General features: G+C 29.8%; 1 protein-coding gene across 2 annotated transcripts in view; it reads left to right on the top strand.

Annotated features, from left to right (window-relative positions):
* Positions 1-18,015, top strand: part of GBE1 (1,4-alpha-glucan branching enzyme 1) — a 309,783-nt gene that overhangs the window by 162,381 nt on the left and 129,387 nt on the right. For both annotated transcript variants that reach the window (XM_079156010.1, XM_079156011.1), the window contains exons 8-10: positions 8,132-8,247; positions 10,630-10,757; positions 15,112-15,210. In XM_079156010.1, the coding sequence (XP_079012136.1) occupies positions 8,132-8,247; positions 10,630-10,757; positions 15,112-15,210 (343 nt within the window). The remainder of the gene's footprint in view (positions 1-8,131; positions 8,248-10,629; positions 10,758-15,111; positions 15,211-18,015) is intronic.

Here is an 18,015-nt window from a genome sequence, read left to right as displayed (position 1 = left end):
CTGAGAACAGTCTTTCTTAAATAATATATATTAATTTAATTAATTTTTATTGCTTTTGAGTTAAGGTTAGATTTTAAAAGAACTGTTAATTTTTTGTGTGAGGTTTATAACTCTCTATTGAAATTATTAGTTTGGTTCAGGTCAATTAGATTGAAATTAATAAAGAATGATGTAGGACATGGTTTCTACCACAGAGTCATCTATGGTTAAGTTGTGAAGACAGTACTTAAGAATAGTTTTAACTACTGTTTTATTAATGTAGAATAAGAAGAATGTACTTTATGCTGGCTTTTCAATAATGGGTAGAGTTTTGATAGAAGAGGAATGGAAAATGATTCTTAGATTTGACTTTAGGGCTGAGTGGGGCTGGTTGGTTTCTGTTCTGTTTTTAAGTATGGGATGTATTTTTCCAAGTAATTTGTAATGCTGTTGTTACTTAAACCACAACATTTGATGTAATAAACTATTGGGTCTGAATTCTGTGAACATATAATGAGGCAATTTAAATTATCTAGTCTGTCTCCTGAAACCAGAGATTTTGATCCTGGAATTCACTTTTCAGTTTAAATTTAAATTTATAAAACTATGTAGAAAATAAGTAATCCAGTTCCTTCTTTTAAAAAATGTTCCTTTGTTTGTTCAGAGACTAATTATGTGTTCTTGCTGATATTTACAAAATTGACCACACAATACATTTTTTTACCACTAATTTAGTGGTGTGGTGTTTCTTTGTGTATTAGAAATTGTTAATTTTAATTGAATATTACATAATATTCTCATAAAATGCTTCAAACCAGAGCACTTGATGTCTTTAGATTTACAAAATCATATTTAAATATACACACTTAATGTATTAAATCAATAGCAAGCTTAGTTTAATAGGCTTTCACTTTTAGTTTTTCAATCAAGATTTAAAAGGAAATTGTAATAAGAGAGAAAAGGGGGAGGAGAGAAGAGGGTTTACAAAAGGAAAAAAGAAGCAAAGTTAATAAGAGATCATATGGAGATCTACCTTAGGGATGATGAGTCATCTTTTGAAACTGACTAGATATAGATAAATAAACATATACCTGATTATATATTTCAATAAGGTAATGAGGAAATATTACTTCAGGAATATATTTTTCTATAATAAAAGTACAATAACTGATTTAATAATATAGTTAATTTGTTAGAAATAAATTAAAAGGGAAAAAGTGAAAAGTTTATGAATAGCTAGCTAATGTTTATAGACTTTTATGTTTAAAATAGCTTGTGAAAGCTCCTTACCAATTGTGGCATGCCATTTGTCATGAAGTATATTATAATGTTCAAATCACTGTCATGTTTTCTGATATGAACCAGTAATTAACTTCATGTGTTTAGTAAGGTAGGAATTTTACAACCGCTTGAAAAGCTTGTGTGTGTGCATCTGTGTTTACATGTACATATAGCAGGCTAACCCAGTTATTTGTTCTGGAGAAGAAAAATGCCTTTTTTGGATGAGACATGTAAAAATTGCACATATTATCTCACCTATATTTTATTAATAGGGATGGCTTTAATGAAGCATAAAAACTTAGGTTGACTTTCTGCTTTCTAGACCTCAGACTACTGAGAGTTTCAAATCCTCTACATTGAATACCAATAGACGTGGGGTGGGGTTTCTCCAAACTTTTAAAACGTATTTTATAAGCATTGATTCTTTGAAAAAGCTCCTTTGGCAACAATCATTGTTGAAAAGGTGAGGGATGTGAATCAGTTTAGAAACAATTTTAAAATATATTCATTACTCTGGAGGATCATTATTAGCATGAGTTGTTTTGGTTTTATTTGCTTTTTCTTTTTCCTTCCACTCAGACCATTAGTTTTCACTTATGCTCTCTTTGCTGTTCTGAGACAAGCAAGTGCGCGCGCGCGCGCACACACACACACACACACACACACACACACACACACACACACATTCTCCCCTTTAAGTTCAACTTTCCCTACTCTTGCTTGAGCAGATGACCAAGGCTAAAAACATAGCTTAAATTAGAGAAAAACAAGGCTTTAATTTTTCTCAAATTTAGTGTATTTCTTTTAGTGCAGTATGATTGTAAGCATCTAGCATGCAGATGCATAAGTTATCCTTTCCTATTTATATACTAGAAAATACTTTTTAGAATTATAGATAATTCAAATAGGTGATTTAAATATAATATATTTAACAAGTACAATTTAGGCCTTAGGGAAAGGAAATGTTTTCTTTTGGTAATGAATATAGATATCAGTGCTAAGTGTATATAATCTGTTTAAACAGTAAACTAAATTTGTATGTTGCATAGGGTAAAACACAAAATTATGTGAAAATGAAAACCTTAAAATCATAAATTAGAATAACTACCTATATTCTGAAATGTTTATATTATAGATTTTTAGTATTTTTTTTTATCATTTCAAGTTTTTCTTTTACTTGTTTCCAGTTAGCTGAATTTATAATGCTTTTAAGAAAAAATATGTTGGTAGGTCAATTTAATTAAAATTAGATTAATAAATTAATATTTGAAAATATACAGTAGGTGGATAGATGTTACTTTTTTTTCAATGGTGACATATTAGAATATCTTACTAAAAGAAATCATTTTTATTATGATACTTTTTTTTTTCTTTTGATTTGCCCTATCTACCTTTCTTATTGAAATAAAAATCCTCAAAGTATATTCTTTCCTCAAGGTTAATTTGTGACTTCAATTGAAATACGCAGATCAAAACACTGAGGTTTTCTTATTTGAAATTTAAGCACTGTTTAAAAATGTCTTCTATTTATTAGTATACAATATTAGTAGGTTTAGTAACATCCAATGAACTTAAAATTGCTTATTTTGAAAATCTCAGAGGTTATTCTGGATCACAAATAAATAGAACATTAGGCAAATAAACTGGGATTATAAAATGTAATTTTATTAATGTCATCATATCTGATTATATTTGCTTGCCAAGAAAATTTGGCTGTTTTACTTCATTAAGTTTATTAACAGAATGTTAGACAACCAACAGTGTTTTTTCTTTTTTTTTAATTTTTAAATTTCAGGGATATCTCTCCAAAGCCCTAATGTTATAATTATCTGTGTATGACAAAATTTTTCTTAATAAATTCTATTACTTGATTACAGTTTAAGTATTTCAAACAGCTAAATCAACTTGAATTCTGATTATTTTGATTGCCAGAAATGCTCAAATATAAATATTATCATCAATGTATTTGGTTTCTCTATTAAATACCTGTGATTTAAACATTTTTAGACTTATGATTCATGAGAAAGGTGCATATTAGTATCTTGTGGATTTTAAAGATTTTGTTTCTGCTTAATAAAAATAAAACAAATGAGATAATAAATTGACTATAGGCAATATGTATGACAGTATTAGTTCTTCTATGTTAATAATTTAAGATACAATGCTAATAAGTTTATGGGTTACTTCTAGTACATTTCTTGATGAACATTGAGGTGTATATTTTTGCATCATCATATAAAAGTTAGCCTCTGACTCATCCAATTTTTCGGACATTAGGCTTTGCAGTTTATAAGAACAGACTTTAAAAGCTTTATGTCAACAGAGCAACCTTAAAATCTGAGTCCTGCCTTGTCTGTTGAAAGGCACCAAAGTAAAACTGTGCTCTTAAATCCTGCTTTATATTTTTACGGTGCTCTAATCAACTGGATATATCAACTGTGTTATTGGCTGTCTGATGACATTTTAAGGTAGAAAAAGTAAATTGCCTTTTTTATTGTACCCTTTGCCAGACATTTTCATACTTTGACTCAAGGCAGACCATTCAGTTGAGATGATTCAGTTCATTTATTACTAGAGAGCACATTGAGCAATATTTCTAATTCAGTCATACTTTGAAATACATCATAATACCTCTTCCTCCTAATTCCCTAAAGAATGAAAAATGGAACTTATGAGTACTGAATTAGAAAATTATGAGAATAGAAATAGTATTGGACATCTTTCAGAAATCTGTATTTTTATTGGTGACATATTCCTTAAGCTTGTTCTAGTGTTCCATATTAAAGGAAAATCTTAAATTCAGTGAACTGGTTCATTCATGTATGTGATTAATGTTTGCATTGTTCATGTGACTACTGGAGGTGGGGATAGGGTGAAGAACAGAATACCTCACATTTAAATTCTTAATGTATGTTTAAGATTGCACTGCTTGGTTTTGAGGTCTTGGTAGCTCTGAGATAAAAATGAATTGAAAAAAGTATTTTTTTTCCCTCTACAACCTGGTAATACACAAGTATTTTATAATTGTCTAAACAAAGATAAGCTCTGCTTTTGTGGAGAGAAGAATAAATGTAGCATGAACAAGACTGCTAACCTGAGAAATGTCTGCTTTCAAGATTGGCCTGTGGCTATCAACAGTAAACTTAAGATTTTGAAGTGTCATCCCTGATTCCTAGAACCAATAACAGTGGTTCACTGTGCCTGAATTCTTTATACAAACAATGTAATTATGATGAGCACATTTATTCCTTTTGGGAGTCTGCATTTTGGTATGTACTAAGGCAGAGAGTGTGTGGTAAAAATTTACCAGTAAAACTCAGGAAACCAAGTCTCTGGTGATCTTCTCTGATAGACAACATTTTACAAATGTTGTGATAGTTTATTGTCAGGGGAATTAAGTTTTTTCTGTATGAATCAGACCAGGGCCAGAAGGGGGCTCTTAGAAGTTTTTATTTTGATTCTTCTGAACTTTGCCCCTTGTCTCTTTCTACTTGCTGATTCTGATTTATATTCTTATGTTTAATAAACCTTAACCATGAATACAATCATATGCCAAGACTAGTGAAGTTCTCTAGTCAGTCACTGAAGCTGGAGGTGGTTTTTAGGACCTCTGGAGCAGCTTTCTCATAATTTGAATTCAGAATTCAGTGATCTGAGATATTTATATAATAACTAGATACATTTTATACATCAAGTTGAATGTTTACATATTGTAAGAAGAAGAAAAAAGAAAGTTACATTTTTATTCCAATGACATAGTAACACTATAATCTTTAACTACTTTTCACTTTTGAATTCTGGATTTTGCTCCTGCAAATACCCATACGCATGGTGTAGTTCTTTCATAAACTTCTACCTCAGTCTTTCTGGTTCTCTGTTTTGGTAGATCTCTAAAGACCTAATATACTGACCTGAGTACAATCTGTGTTTTAAAATTAGTTTCACCAGAAAGTGGAGTTTACAGAGTGAAATAGTTTTTTTCTATTTCTGGTATGATGATAACAGACATAAACTTTGGACCGAAGAAATACTGTAATACTTTTTATCAGTTTGTATTTCCCTGGTTTCTTGCTCTGATAGTTTGTTTTTTCTTATGCAACAAAGGCCGATTATTTATAAAACGTTACCTTTATAAGGCTAATTATTTTTTATTTAACTGACCCTAATAATCTAGTTTTGATTATTATCCTAATGGTCAAGTTTAATGAGAGAATTAATATTAACTTTTGCCTTCTACTAACTTTAAAATTTTAGATTTGATATTTTTCCTGAACCTATTTCCTGAAATTTTGTTAAAAAAAATTGGATTTTGTTTCTTATTTTGTTTTAATAGTTTGCTCTCCTCTCAAACATAGTATATATTTATTCCTTTCTGTCCTTTTTATTGGGGAGACATCATTTTGTTTTGTTTTGATTCATAAAAATACGTTAAATATTTTATTTTGATAGCAATGGAAATTTGATTTTTTTCTACCAGTTTAATCTTGTGATGATTTGTTCTAGGATTGTTTATGATTTTTAAACATTATTTCAGGTTAACAGTATTTCAGAGATCTAAAGAATAATAATATTTGGCCCACTAGAAATTTTTAATTACCTGTTGTCACTATTGTCATTTTTTGGAATTTCTTTTTTTATTCATTCAGCCAAGAATCTGACTACTCACATAGTTGCACCCAAATGTATTTTTTTAACATGTTAAACACAGTTTTATTACTCTTTTTGGTGAAGAAAGAATAAATATTTTAGTAATAACAATTAGTAAGACGTTTATTCTTTCTTCAATCAAATATGTGACTTTGGGCAATGCTTTCTTTTCAGTGACTAAATTCACACCATTTTTTTTTCATTGAACTAAAATATAATTCACTCATTTTCCTTTTATTTTATCTTTGTAGATATTAGAACAGTATTTTTAAATGTGAATCTCTGTCTTTCTAGAAACCACTCAGTCTGTGATATTTGTGTTAAAATATTGACAGCTAAGGTCCACAAGTCCGAGCTGGTGAGGTAAATGAGTAAATACAATTAGAATAAGAAAATGTGGAGTGACAGGGACTGAGAAGAACCAGAAGATACCTATTCTATCTAGAAATTCAAACTGAAGAATTTAAAATACTCGGCAAAGCAGAGCAAAACAGTCATGCATATCAGATAAGGCTCAGGAACAACTTGTGATCTCTGGTTTATGTATTTAGATCTTCATATATCAATCCAAGATACTTAGCATTTAACCAAGTTTATTCCTACCCTGGTATATTTTTTGGCTAAAAAAAAATCTTTCAATTTACTGTTTGAAACTAAAGTGTACACTTAGTCAATGGCTGTATTAAAAATGTGTTATTTTCAAAACACTTTTTTAAAGGATTATTGGCATGAAAACTTATGTCTTTTTTAATGAATTTTTTCTGAAATTCTTACATAGCAGCCTTGATGTAGAAATATGTATGGGGACAGGAGACACACAGGAAGTTGTATACCTCTGTTTTCAATTTTGCTGTGAATCTGAAATGTCTATAAGAAATAAAGTTTAATAATATAAAAATTTTTGAAGAATAATTGGATATTCCATACATAAAATAGAGGAATTTTGATCCTCTATAGTTGTGACCTACTTCTTTGTATTCATTTGTTTTTGTTTAACAGAAAATTCCCCTGTAAACCCTGGTAAATGTGTATTAATAGAAACACATGCGAATTCTACCTTAATCATTGCTTAACCTAAAAATGTTGAACCTCCAGGCCCTTTTTCTTATCTATTGGATTGCTTGCATTTCTATTTTTTCCTTTCTCCTTTTAGAAAACTTTCAGTAAGTTTTCAAAACTCAGTGTAGCTTTTTTTTAAAGCATCTAATTACTAACAGCATTCATCTTTTCTCAAAGTTTAGATTTACAGTTCCAAAGTTGATTGTGATGACTTAATCTCCACTTATGTCAGATTGTTTTTTAATATATGGAAGGTTTAAAAAATACATAAATTTCAACTGGGTTAAAGATTTGTGTACACTATTACAGCATTGTCATTAAACTAAATGAGGTATTAAAGTCTTAAAACCACAGTTATAATAAGATAGAGAACTCAACCATAACTGTACAACTAAAGAAAATACTAATTGATGATGCCTTGTTTTCAATTGTCCGAAATAGACTTGTTTCGTGGGGTGTTTTTAATTGAGTTCTACATTTCTTTGTTTTCCTTCTGTTTTTATGGATGTGGAGGTTTTTCACTTGCAGAAATTTCTACTTTATTAAGCATGTGTTTTTTAGTAATTGGCTTTCTTTTTCTTTTTCTTTCTTTCTTTTTTTCTTTTTTGCCTCTAGAAAACAAGAGTCTTGTAAATGTAATATTGCTTACCATGTGGTAGAATCTTAGTCTTTCTTTTATTCTTTATTCTGAATTATATCTGTTTGAAATTATAATGAAAAATATTTTAAGTAATAATTGAAAGCACTGATAATAAAAATGTATATTTTTGAAAGGAGGAAAAACCCCACTTCTGAAAAATATATGTAAAAATTTAGAGATAAGTAATGTACATATTTTTTAGCCCTGTTATATAAAATGACCATTCTGGTTGCTAGCAACCCATCTTTGAACAAAACAAAGTCTCTGATCTTGGGATCCACTTAATTTGTATTTCTCATTTCCTTAGTTTTTCTTATATATTAAGTGACATATTTTTGGCTAAAATAAATTTGGTACATTTCCTTTGAGAATACGTTTTATTAAACAAATGAGATATTATTTGTTAGTTTTCTGGGTTTTGTATGCTATGTTCCTGGAATGTCATGATTTTAATTACTACTGTTAACCAAAAGAATGTATAATGAGAACACTATTTAACAAGTGCATATTTGTCTGATATTTTAGCTGGGAAGTTTTAAGATTCCTTCTGTCCAACATAAGATGGTGGTTGGAAGAATATTGCTTTGATGGATTTCGTTTTGATGGTGTTACATCCATGCTGTATCATCACCATGGAATAGGTAGGTAATTGATATATTATTGATGTAGCTAATGATTTAATTCATTATTATTTTTTTTTTTTTTACTGGAAGACTATAACCAATTTTGGGGTTCAGTTACAGAAACCGCAATGACCACTACTTGTGGCTTGATTCTTAGTTGCTCATTGTGTATATATTCTTTGTAATTACTTCTGATACTTTTTTGGCAAGAAGTAGGGTATAAATACATTCATAAGCAAATAAAAGATAATGGTTTCCTTTGTAATATATCTTTGTATGTTATTCTTATATATAGTTTTAAAAAATGTTTAAGGAAACCATGTATTACAATATCCTCAGCATATGAACATGACAACATTTATGATGAAAAATAACAGAAAATGATAAATAAGAGCATTTGTGAAGGCCTAAGATTTTTTGCATATTATACATTGAAGAAAATTGGTATCTTAAATATAGATTTACTCAGTTCAAATTAAATTGTAAATTTATGAATTAAAAATATTGATCAGTTTAAAAGTTATGCAGAGTGGGATCTCAGTATCTTAATCCCTGAATAGATAATATAACTTAGATAATATGGGCACTTTTTTAAAATTGCCAAATGCTCACCAGCAACAACAAAACAAAGGGAGAAAATGTTTAAACTGGAATCTTGGAAAATGGCTACTAAGAAGAGAAACTTAAGATTTAGAGTATGTTACTTACTTTCAATCATGGTGCTGCCTCTGAAATGTGCGCCTGAAACAAGTTGAGCCTACAAAATACCCTACATGCCATTCATATCTATCCTCCAGTTTGGGGAGAAGGCTATTTTGTGAGTACAAATGCAAGCATGGTGGAAATCAAGAAAGATTATAACCAAAGTTCATTTTCATGGGCGAGGGATATGCTTTTTATCAGTAAAGAGCTCAAGAAATGGTAAAGGAAAACATTCTGATTACTTTGCATGTTTTTCCCCCTTGGAATGACAAACAAAACCAAGCCTGAAACTGCACAGCAAAAGAACATACAATATATTGATTATTAACATTAATAAAGTATTTAATTTATAGAATCTTTATAAAATCTGTGATAGAGAAATTTATGAGAAAGGAAATGGAGGTATCTAGGAAGAAAAGGTAATTGTATGATGGATGAATAAATGGCCGAATTCGTAGTAATCTATTGCTAGAAGCCATGTCTACATAATTCTTAGGGAAACAAAGTTAAATCAAGAATTCGAGAGTTGAATGGTGGTTGCCAGAAGCTGGGAGGTACATGGAATGGGACAATTTTGGTCAAAGGATACAAACTTATTAGTGTAAGACAAATTTTAGGGATGTAATGTAAAACACAGTGACGATAGTTAGTATTACTATATTGTCAAACACAAATTTTAACTGTGGGTGGAGATGAATGTAATTAATTTGTGGTAATCAGCATACCTATGTTAAATCATTATCTTGAATTTTTCAAAATGTTTATTTTTGTCAACTGAATATTTTAAAATAAAAAGAACAATAATATCACAAAAAGGAAGTTTGGTAGCTGAATTACTGTTAAGGTATAAACATGAACTTTGAGGAATAAAACTTCCATAATTATATGTCAAAATATCTCTCAGCAATCAAATCTAACAAACTGAAACAAACAAACAAAAAAAGAATCAAAATATAAAAATTTAGATATAGGTAAGCAGGGGCTGTGGTCTTGGTATCAAACACTGATTTGAATTATAAAAATAAGAGCAAATATTGAAAGAACAGGAAGTAAATGATATAATTCCAATAACTAAAATATACCATAAACTACCAAAGTTTGGAGACAAAGGAAAGGAGGTAGTAAGGTGTTTAATTATAATCTATTTGTTATCCTAGAAAATTATGTATTACATAAATTGAAGCACATATTTAACATAGTGCTGATTTACCTTAATTTCATAACTTTCTTATCCCCTTTATCTGAGAGGAATCTATTAGAATACTGAAATGTAACATTAATATTTTCTTGATGTGACAGAAAACTTATCTAAAATTTGAAATTTAGAGTTTCTTTCAGTAGCATGTCACTGCATTTTTCTTCTGTGAAATTTAGTTATTATATTAAATCTTAAAATTTGTCATTATTATTATTGCTTTCGTGGCAAGTATCAAACCCAGGGCCTCCAGCATTCTCGCAAATACTTTACTTATGAGCTACAAGCCCAGACCTCTTCCACCTCTTTTTGTCAAACAAACATTGATTTTCAAGGTTGTCTGGACTCTAAATGTTTATTTCAGGTACTTTTCTGCATTAGTACGTTTGCTGATTGCAAAATTATCATTATACTTTGCTGTAATAACACAATTCATATTGACTCTAAGTACTTTATTTGATTATGTCAACGTAATATATCCTTATTGATCTTCCATTCTTCAGGTCAAAGTTTTTCAGGTGATTACAATGAATATTTTGGACTACAAGTTGATGAAGATGCCTTGATTTATCTCATGTTGGCAAATCATTTGGTTCACACATTGTATCCAGATTCTATAACAATAGCTGAGGTAAAGTCATATGATCTCTTACCTTCTGATCCTCTTTAATATAGAGTATTTTGTTAGCTTACAGTATTTGAGTAATTAATCTCATGTTGTTAGTAATCATATAAATGAAATTATACCCTAAATATAGTACAGCTGTCTTGTATGGGTGGAACATTATGTAAAATTCACTGTTTTCCTATTACAGGATAATATACACTAATTACTTGTTACCATTCCATTGTTGAAAAGAAAATGCCAGTTGTTAGAAAGTAAAATATCCTAATCAGTGGACAGGTCCTTCTGCCTTGAGACCTTCTGCCTTGAGAGAAAAGAATTGAATATTAATGTGCTTCTATTTCTTCCTTTCTTTTTAAATCTTTTTTGGTTTAATTATTAGAGATGGCATGGATCGCTCCCTACAAGCTTCTCTGAACCCTTCTTTATTCTGATGCAATTACCTTTCTTGTTTACGTTATTGCTCTCAGATTGCCAAATGTTCACTAGTTATTCATGATTAGTGAAAGTTCATGATTAACTGTCCCAAAGCTGCTCTGTAATGATATAATTTGGTAGATGCATAATTGACAATTCCCCTCTTGGTGATAAATGTGATAAATTAAGAAGTTTGTTAAATGCTTATGCTAATTTAGATTTAGTACTAAAATCCCCCTGGTTTTCCTAGTCCTCTAAATAGGAATTATTATTAAAATTGAATTTACCATGTTAAAACTGTTCTATACAAGTGTAGTGGTGGGCACATACGAATAATAAGGCTATGTTTAAAAGGAGTCAGAATGAAGGTATATGTCTATAACGTTGGCATTTAGTTCATTGGAATGAAATGTAGTAGTTAGTCTCTTTATTTATGGTATTTATTATTTGTTTAACCTTTTTCTACTCATGTTTTCTGAAAACGTAAAAAGACCTGTAGTGGTATAATTTTATTGTTTAGACACAGAACAGTTTTATTCCCTTTAGATCTTTTGCCTCCCTAGTATCCTCTGGGAATAGAGTGTTAACCCTAAACTCCTGAAATAAGTTCTCATGTAGTATTAAAAACAAACCAAAAGCTATAAGTTTAGATAGTATTAATCACACTCTGTATCCACCTGTATAAACTGTGTACATTTGATCTTAGCACCTAAGTCTGGCTAATACTTGTACTAATAAAATACTTAATGTGTTGAATGTTTTTTAATATTGATCACAGTACTTTTTTTTAACTTTTGTTTCTTCTTTTATATACTATTTTAATTTTATCTGTCAAACATCAAAAAATTAATTATTTTGTCAATTACATTTGTTGCAATCCAAAAGCAGAGATATTATATGTGACAAATTACTACAAACAATTAATGACAGAGCAAATCAAAAGTGGGACTAAAGAAAAAGAAGCAATTATTTAATACATGAAAGTTAAAATTGTTACATTGATCTTCCCATTCATTTCAAGTAAAATAGTTTCATCATCTAGGGAGCTCTTGTCTGATTATCAGTGTTTCTACCAATGGAACTTTGAGACTTTATCCTACTTTATATTACTAGCTTTTAGATTTTTTTTAAACAAGATGTGTCTTCAATTTATTCTACTTAAATTGAAAACTACTTCAATTTCAATACATCACTTTTCTGTCTAGTGGGAGTCTCTTCAAAATGTGGAATTGATCCTCATGAACTTTTTTTTTTAAGAAAAGAAAGTATCATAACGAATAAGTAATGTGGTTTTATATAAAGTCCTATATTAGAAATATGAATTTTTGTATGACAATTATAAAAATTGAACCCCTTTCTTTTTAGTATATATCTGTGGTTCTACACAGTTATTAATTGAAAATATTTTAATTGCATTTTCCCCCACTGGAATAGTCATAAGTGCTTTTTAAATATTAAAGAATTAGAAATATTTAAATTTAATTCAAAAACATAATCATGTTCACATGCTGCGTCAATAGACATCAGCATTTTATATTTGGAATGTGTTTATTTTAGTGACTTTTATATTTATTTTTGGTTTTCTTTAATTTTTTTTAATATTGGGGATTGGACCCAGGGGTACTGTACATACACAGCCCTTTTTATTTTTTATTTTGAGATTGTCCTATAATTTGTAATCCTTCTACCCCAGCCTTCAGATTCACTAGGATTACAGGTGTGTTCTGTTGCACACAGCTTCTTTAAGATTTTTAAAACTATACTCACCATCTCTCCACTCACAAAAGAGAGGTACAGATAACTCATATGTATTAATGGGACAGCGTTTTAGGATTAAGATTTAGTAAACCAAACCAATTGATGTTTATGTATTTCTTAGTAGATTCTATTTCCTAAACAATTTTTAGATAAAATCACACAGAACACACCTTAGAAATTTTCTAAGAAAAAAAAAAAGTTTTTTCTTCTTTAAAACTGAACTGTTACCCATTATTCCTGATGGTGAACTCTCATTAAAACCCTTTGGGATTCTAGTACCAATATGGTGCCAGATGTTTAATATATATATTGAGCCAGTTTCTATCATGAATCAAACTGACTACCTATAATATCTGAAACTGTAACTTATATTTTGATATATATGATTTTTAAAATGTCTTCTGTTGACCACTTTTTTCATTTAATATATCATAGAAAACTATATGCTCAAATAAAATACTGTTGACAAATTATTTTCTTATAGTTGTGTCCCACCATATAGTACATTTACTTATGTCCCTCTTCCATAAGAAAATAATAAATTACATTGTGAGTGCCTAGAAGTCATATAATTCTCTTATCCCTAGCATTTCTGTGGGAAGAATTTAGGGATGATATTGTAGAAGCAGCAATACTTAAGCTATCTCAAAGAGTTCATAGAATAGGATAATCTTTCATAAGAAATAAGGATAATGATGCAAGGTATAATTTGGGCAATGACTCTTATAAAAAAGCTGTGACAAGTTTATGAAAAATTTCAAAGTATCCAAAATATTTAGTAGTTGAAATTAAGTAGTAGGAAATCATTGTGGGTAGATGTTGAATCTTACCATTTCTGTGTACTTTAGTCAGTTATCACAATTACGTTGCATTGTCATCTCATGAAAATCTGTGTATGTGTACATATGAGAGTGTATATTTAGGTCATACATTATGAATATCACATATGATATCTTATTTATTTTTAAGTTCCTCAGAACACCTTTACTTATTCACTGAACAAATATTTATTGAAAATGTACTTTGGACCAAGTTCTATATTATTATTCTAGGTTCTTGGCATATGTAAGTAAACCACAACAGCAACAACAAATCCTTGCCCTTATGGATTATATATTCTAAAATGGAGTGCAAAATCAGATAATTGAATAATAAATTATATAGAAAATGCTTAATGTCTGATTGCTAATTGAATCTGCAGTTAAGGAATTTGAGTTTTCTATTGTTTTCAAAATTTATTAAAGGGTAGTAGAGGAAACTCATATAAATTTTTAGAAAGAAAAACTGGAAACGGGAAATTCTGTTTGTGAACATAATGGTCTAGGCAAGCAGTAATGAAGTTACATAGGTTTGTGACTGTAGAAATGAAGCAGAGCAAAAGGATTTATTTGAAAATAATAGAAATCATAATGCTTAGCTCATATTTTGTTATATTTGTTGCTATCCTTTGTTACATCTGGGTCCTTCCACTTAATTTTAAAACTCATCTATGTGTTTGATTAACTTTTTGATCATCTATAGTCTAGTTTTGCCATGAGAGTAGAAAGACTGTGAAAGGGTGATATTTGAGTTCTTTCTCTACCGTCAGTACATCTCTTGCTTTTGAGATCCCTTCACCTATATCAACCTTTGTTTCTGTACCTGCTCAATGAAGAAGTCCCACTAGGTAGTTCCGAAGACCCCTTCCAAGTGTAACCCAGGATAGTGAAAGCCATTTTCCTGCTTCAGGCTTCATTGTCTAGCTTGCTTTCCATTTCTTCAGAAGCTAGCACATAAGCATACTCTGTGTAAGACTGTATATGAGGAGAAAAGTATAGCAGATATATACCACACGTATTTTTCTGTTTGATAAAAGCACTAAGTAATTGAAAATGTTTCTAAGAAACCATGTTTTAGTTATAATAGTTTCACTATTTTGTGTTCTCAAGGTGATACTAAGGAAAATAAGAAAACATCCTCATGGGATTGAAGTTATCCTGAAGTGAAAACACTGAACAAAAATCTTATTTGGAAATGAGACATGATATCACAATTTTATCTACTTTTACAATGGTGTTAAAAAAAAAACCCAAATATATGCCCTTATTTATTGTTTTAGTTTATTGGCTTAAACTTTACTGCCAGGACAATATTTACTAAAAGTTTGAGCAATATGAACTGATAATAATAATGTACTTCATTTTAGGATGTATCAGGAATGCCAGCTCTGTGTTCTCCAATTTCCCAGGGAGGTGGTGGATTTGACTATCGATTAGCAATGGCAATTCCAGATAAATGGATCCAGGTAAGATTTCATGGAAACATTTTTTTTCCTGTGGATGCTAGGTTGGTTTATTTTTTCTTGAAACTATTTCTTATTAATGATCATTAGGTACAGATATAATTGAAGTATTAAATTCTCCCATTAGTATATCTATTCATATACTTATTAATAAGGTGATTCTCAAACTTTAAAATTGATACTATTAACTATTCACATTTATGTTGTTCAGTCAAGGGAAGGTATGAGTAATATAGTATGGCTGTATAAATAGAAACTGGCATTATCAATGTGATTGTATGAAACTTTTTGCTCAGTCCTTAAAATGCATTGAATTTTATGAAGGGGTTCATTTCTGACTAGATAGCAACCATTAATATAGAAGTTACTCCTCAATTTCTCCAGTACTTGCTTTATAGTATGGTATTTCCTCAGCAAATTTATATATATACGTTCCTTCATTCAGCTTTGAAAGTCCTTACTGTGTGTCAGACTCTGAGAATGAATAATTATGCATTTTACTTTATACAGTAATTCTCAATGCAGTTTTATTAAATTTAACGATGGTTCAAGTCATTTTTGGATTACACATTTTTTTAATTTTAATGTTTGCCTAAAGGACCAAAGTCATTATGTAAACTTAGGTTTGATTCAGAACATTTTCGAGAGGCCGTGTCTTTGAGCAGGGGCTGAATTTGTCTAGTGTCAGACATATGTATCTATATAAATAATCATAACTTTCCTCTAGTATGGGAATGAACTGGTTCCATGTGATCAGAGTAAGAAAAACACTTAACTTTGTATAGAAAAAACATAGAACCTACTCTGAAAGATGTGGTTTTTGTAATAATTTCCTGCTATCTTTCTGTATCCCCCAAGGGACTTATTATGACTTCTGCTCCACCAGTTGCAATGATTCTTTATACGTCAGATCCACAAACAAGCATTTTACAAACATTGTTAGACTAAGAAATCAAGCAGGCAGATGACTGTTCTGACTTTAATACATTGAAAGTCTTCCTTATATTTGTTATCTTTTTACAGTGCTATGATTTTTAAATTTATCAATGCTGTAATTTTTAAATTATCAGTCCACATATTTTACTATTCTAGGCTTTCCTATAGACTTCCTTAAAATTGTCAAATCTTACTTTTTCACCTCTTGCTGAAAACTTTCACTATTCTTTGTGCAAATTAAAGAATATTCCAATGTGTATATCAACTTAGAATTATTTCCCATATACTCATAGCTCCCATTAGGCTATATCCTTCATGGAATATTATGATAGTTTTTTCCCCAAATCTTTAAGTTTAACCTAATAAATATTTTAATAGTGTGTACACTGAAGGTACTATTAGTAGTAGGCAGTGTGTCATACAAGTTGGAAAGAAGGTGTCTTTCTTATATAATAGGATCATCTTGTTTTCCTGGATTACAAATTTTCTGAAGACTGATGTTGACTTCCTTCTTTCTAAAATTATTTGTTTATTTTTTTATTTTTTTACAGACTGCATTTTGATTCATTGTACACAAATGGGGTACATCACTTTGTTGCTATGATTGTGCACGATGTAGATTCATACCATTGACTTCTATTTTATGAAATTACTTAAAATTATTTTTGCATCATCAAAGTGGGATCCTTAGTTTATATAAAACTAGAGAGTTCAAATAATATATTTTTAAACACCCTTAGGCAGAGTAGTTTTCCTCTACTTTTGCATTAAAGTGTGCATTTAAAAAAACAACTGTTATTCCACCAAATGACAATAAAACATGCAAGAGTATTCAATCAAAAGACATCTGTTTTTAGAATGTATCTGGCATACACAGTGATCGACCCATAGGGTATAAATAAGATTAGAATGCTAGATTTTATTCATCTTTTTGTTATAGGAAAGCAAGGTATGTTCCATTTGTATTATTTTATAACCAGTGATTTGCAATATCATTTTGGCTTATTTAGTTAACAAATAATTCTAACTAAGGTTTTAAAATTGAAAGAATGGTAAATTCACTTTAATTATAAAAAATAATTTTCTCAATGGTACCATGTTGCAATGCTTTAGTACTATATCACAACCAGTATATCACCATTGACTAATTAGTGTGCAGAATATCTCCTGAATACAAGGTACCTCCTGCTGCCTTTTAAGCCACATCTCTTTCTTACCCACAATCACTTCTAAACCCCTGGCCATTACTGACATGATCTCTGTTTCTTCAATTTTATTAATTCAGTATGTAACGTTGCTGGATTGGCACATTTACTTAGCAGAATTCTCTGGAGATTTATCCAGGTTATTGGCATGTATCAGTCGTGGATTCCATTTTATCTCTGAATAATATTCCATGCTATGAATATACCAGTTTGTTTACTCATTCATCCACTGGAAAACATCTGGGCTCTTTCTGCATTGTGACTATTATTTTTAAAGTCCCTATGAACGTTTATGTTCAACTTTTTATGTGACCAAAAGTTTCAATACTATGTGATGTCAGCAGTGCAATTACTGAGTCACCACAGTTCTGTTTAATTTTTAAAGAAACTGTTTTCCAGAGTCACTGAACTATTTTATATTCCTTCCAGCAACTTTCAAGAAATCTTGATTCTGTTTTTACCAGTATGTTATTGTTGCTACTTTTTATTTTATTTATTCTAATAGGTAATAGAGATATGTCACTATGGTTTTAATCTGTATTTAATCTATATTTTAATCTGTATTTTAAGCCATTAAATTTCTTATTGGATTAAGATGGTAAATATGTTACACATTCCTGTTTGACTTCTCTATGCTTTGTTTGGTAAGATGCCTATTTATGTCTTT

The sequence above is a fragment of the Sciurus vulgaris genome, assembly GCF_902686455.1.
Source record: "Sciurus vulgaris genome assembly, chromosome: 10".
Taxonomy (NCBI): domain Eukaryota; kingdom Metazoa; phylum Chordata; class Mammalia; order Rodentia; family Sciuridae; genus Sciurus; species Sciurus vulgaris.
This window is presented reverse-complemented; position numbering and strand designations above follow the sequence as displayed.